Raw genomic sequence first — 4,163 nt, forward strand, 5'->3', positions numbered from 1 at the left:
GGCTAGTCCACACAGCATTCCTGGATGTGTGTGCTCTAGTGCTCTAGTTTATCGGCATTTCTTGAAACCAATCGGAATTACCGGCAGCACCGGAGCAACCCCGGGGAGTGGAACGTCGTGGATGTAGACTACCTGAAGGAAGAGATCCACCGTTGACATCTACAAATATAGACGTAAACAGTAGTGGTTTCTACATGCTGTTTAGACCTTCCATCCATCCATCCATCTTCATCCGCTTATCCGGTATCGGGTCGCGGGGGCAGCAGCTCCAGTAGGGGACCCCAAACTTCCCTTTCCCGAGCCACATCAACCAGCTCCGACTGGGGGATCCCGAGGCGTTCCCAGGCCAGGTTGGAGATATAATCTCTCCACCTAGTCCTGGGTCTTCCCCGAGGCCTCCTCCCAGCTGGACGTGCCTGGAACACCTCCCTAGAGAGGCGCCCAGGAGGCATCCTTATCAGATGCCCGAACCACCTCAACTGGCTCCTTTCGACGCGACCTGTTTAGACCTTGTTCTTGTTAAATACTCTCCGCAGGTTCTCCAGAAAACCAAGGCTTCCAGTGTGGCTGCCGACCTTCAGATCGGTGAAATGTTCAACAGATATTACAGCGAGCTCTGTCAGAAGAACAAACTACCAGATTCTGGTGAGTCCTCCTGTGACGCCTGAAACCGCGATGAGACGACTTTAGACAGCCAGTGGATATGGAAATGACCCAGACATTTTGTCTCATCTTTGTAATAGTCCTCGGTAAAATCTACGAGTTGCTGGGAGTTCTGGCAGAGGTTCACCCCAGCGAGATGGTCAGCAACTCAGACAAACTCTACAAAGCTTACCTAGGGGAGCTAAAGGAACAGGTGTGTTCTCTCAGGATGTGGGATTGCTTTTAAAAAAAAGGACGAGAAAACTGCGATTGGCTTTGTAAAATCATATACAGTTATTAATTCATTGTAATGAAATGTGTGTGTATTGAACGCTTTTGTTTTAGATGACCTCTTTAACAAAGGAACCCAAACTCTTTGTTGTCGCTGGATGCTTGAGAGGAATCACGGCTCTAATGGTCAACTTCACTAAAACCATGGAAGAAGGTGTGTGTGTCCGTTTATTTCACATACACGACAAAAACAAATCTAAATGCTGTTTCTATGATTAGTGCGTGTCTCTGTCTTGCAGACCCAGCAACATCTAAGGACATTTTCCAGTATGCCCAGAAGGCAATCACCCCCCAGGTAAACTTGGGGTCATTGTCTTAACTATCTAAGCCAGCTTTACAGTTGGAGTCCCCTGCTTGGAAAGGGGAGTGTACGAGTCATGTGTAGAGCTGGGTATCAAACCTCAGTACGTTTTTGGTACTAGCTGAGATATGTCGGTCGGGACGATATTAGGCAATTTCCAAACTATCGGTATCTGCATTTGTACTGGCGGATAAAGCAACATTTAAAAAAAAATCTAATTCAACCATGTTGTGAGTGTTGGCGTTGCATAGTCTGTCCACCAGAGGACGTTCTACAACGTCCCCGTTAGTGATGGCGATGCATAGTCTGTCATCCAGAGGACGCTCTACAACCAACAACCCTCGTTAGTTGATGGCGTTGCATAGTCTGTCCACACAGGAGCTCTTACAACGTCCCTGTTAGTGATGGCGTTGCATAGTCTGTCCCACGAGGCGTCTACAACGTCATGTTAGTGATGGCGTTTGCACTAGTATGTCAATCAGAGGACGCTCTACCAACGTCCACTGTTAGTGTGGCGTTGCAATGTATGTACCAGAGGACGCTCTACAACGTCCCTGTAGTGATGGCGTTGCATGTCTGTCCACCAGAGGACGCTCTACAATGTCCTGTTAGTGATGGCGTTGGATAGTCTGTTCACACCGAGGACGCCTACACGTCCCTGGAGTGATGGCGTTGCATAGTCTGTCCACCAGAGGACGCTCTACAACGTCCCTGTTAGTGATGGCGTTGCATAGTCTGTCCACCAGAGGACGCTCTACAACGTGCATAGTCTGGCACTTTTACCGAAATGTTGATTACTGTGCATTGTCCTTATCAAATAAATAATCATTAGTGTTTTTGTATTTGCTCTTTACGTTAAATGTGATGCTGAGTAACATGACTCCTTGCTTTCCCATTTTGTGTCGTAGACGGAAATGAGCCGCTATGCTGTCACATTTGGTAAGGCCTGCTGTTTCTATAGCAACTTAAAGATAAAGCTCCTTGAGAACGATTAACTCTTTGACTCAACATCTTTCTTCAACAGCTGGGCTCCGGCTTTTGGCCAGACATGCGTCCCAGTTCAGCAGCTGCCTTATGGACCACTACAGACCTTTGTTTGAGGTCATGTCCAAGCTTTGTGGACACATCAACGCTGAGATGAAGAAGACAAGTTACTATGCACTCGAGGCCTTCCTCAAACAGGTAAACCCTTTCCACACAGGGACAGAAGACGTGTGAGACAGGTTAGCACCATGATGAAATTAAAACTGCTTTTGATACACCACTACTTTGCATTACTTCTCTTTTTTATAATTTTAAGGTTGCAATGCTGGTGGCAGATAATATTGAGGAGCACAAAAGCAAGTTGAAGTTCTTCATGCACAAGTTCTGCGGCATCATTAAGACCATGGACTCGACGCACAAGGAGCTGTCCATTGCCATACGAGGATATGGATTCTTTGCAGGCGTAGGTTTAATTGCCTGGTCTGCTTTAAATACAGCTGTAAAAGCCCAAACGTATGAGACAATGCTCATGCACTTAGATCTGCTTGAGTTGATCTACATTTCCATCAGTAGCTTGTTCCTAATACTCTGTATTTCCTGGGTATTCCATTAGACCATCCATTGAACCTGTTGTTGTCCATGCCCAGTCTAGACTTGTTAATGCAAAATCTTTATTCATTTTTCTGTAGCCATGCAAGAAGGTTTGCCCACAAGACGTGGACTTGATGTACACAGAGCTGATTCAGCGCTGTAAGCAGATGTACCTGACTGAGTCTGATGGGGAGGATGAAAGCTTCTACCAGCTGCCTAGCTTCCTGGACTCTATAGCGAGTGTCCTGATTCACCTGGACAAGGTAACACACTCTCAAAATCAGTATGACAAGCCCCCATAGATTTTCAGCTTTATCTGGATGTGCCTATATACCATAATGTCCTAAAGTACCCGAATGATTGTCTAATTTGAACGTGCTTTGTGTCCATGGTGTCAGATTCCAGAGGTGTACACCCCACTGCTGGAGCGTCTCCTGGTGGTGCAGATCGACAGCTTCCCCCAGTACAGCGAGAGAATGCAGACTGCCTGCTGCAGGTCCATCCTAAAGGTGCTGGTGGCCGTGGCCTCTAAAGGGCCGGTGCTGTGGAGTTTTATCAGCTCTGTGGGTACGTCCATCTCATCATGATGTGTTGAAAGGAAACACGGCCCTATATCAGATACTGTATGGGTAGATGCGTGTAAATGGGTTAATTTGTGTATTGACCAGTTTACTTTTAAATGTTTTCAGTGATTCAAGAATTGATTTAGTACACAAATAAGAGATCAGACGGTAATAGTGGTAACAGGCCCCTTATATACAGTAAAAACTCGGGGTGGGAGAAATAATCGATTCTTAGATGCATCGCCATTCTCTCTAGAACAATTTGATGCTCAATTCTGATAGGTTAATAATAATTTTTTTATTTAAAAGTTACTGTCTCCAGTCACGTAAAAATCAGAAGAGGACGGGATAACTTAGAGAGGCAAGAGTGCAGAAAAAAAACACACAAAATGGCCAAAAGGAAAAAAAGTTTTTTTGTATATATACACACATGATCTAATAAGAAATCCATAAAATAATTAGGCAAAACACATGAAGGCTGTTGATCTTCTTTATCACGTTACATGTGACCACCTCATGTTTCATGTTCTCCACCTTTAAACATGACTCAGCCGCTGAAATGGAAGATCACTGTGAGAGAAGGTGACTCAGCATCTTTAAGGCTTAAGCATGGAATAACTACACAATAAAAGCCTCAGTAGACAAAACATTTCATTACAACTTGTGTGTGGTGAATACTGCTTATTATCTAACAAAGTCAGATTTATATGTATATTTGTTTTCCCTTTTCAAGATTATTTTTGGTCATTTTCAGCCTTTATTTTGAAAGGACAGCAATAGACATGTAAGGG

At 44.7% G+C, this 4,163-nt stretch overlaps 1 protein-coding gene across 2 annotated transcripts in view; it reads left to right on the forward strand.

The window, feature by feature from the left end:
• Positions 1 to 4,163, forward strand: part of prkdc (protein kinase, DNA-activated, catalytic subunit) — a 66,028-nt gene that overhangs the window by 8,744 nt on the left and 53,121 nt on the right. For both annotated transcript variants that reach the window (XM_032510777.1, XM_032510778.1), the window contains exons 5-13: positions 537 to 645; positions 744 to 856; positions 988 to 1,087; positions 1,173 to 1,228; positions 2,143 to 2,173; positions 2,259 to 2,416; positions 2,535 to 2,681; positions 2,908 to 3,072; positions 3,208 to 3,376. In XM_032510777.1, coding sequence (XP_032366668.1) covers positions 537 to 645; positions 744 to 856; positions 988 to 1,087; positions 1,173 to 1,228; positions 2,143 to 2,173; positions 2,259 to 2,416; positions 2,535 to 2,681; positions 2,908 to 3,072; positions 3,208 to 3,376 — 1,048 coding nt within the window. The remainder of the gene's footprint in view (positions 1 to 536; positions 646 to 743; positions 857 to 987; positions 1,088 to 1,172; positions 1,229 to 2,142; positions 2,174 to 2,258; positions 2,417 to 2,534; positions 2,682 to 2,907; positions 3,073 to 3,207; positions 3,377 to 4,163) is intronic.

Source organism: Etheostoma spectabile, unplaced genomic scaffold (assembly GCF_008692095.1).
Source record: "Etheostoma spectabile isolate EspeVRDwgs_2016 unplaced genomic scaffold, UIUC_Espe_1.0 scaffold272, whole genome shotgun sequence".
Taxonomy (NCBI): domain Eukaryota; kingdom Metazoa; phylum Chordata; class Actinopteri; order Perciformes; family Percidae; genus Etheostoma; species Etheostoma spectabile.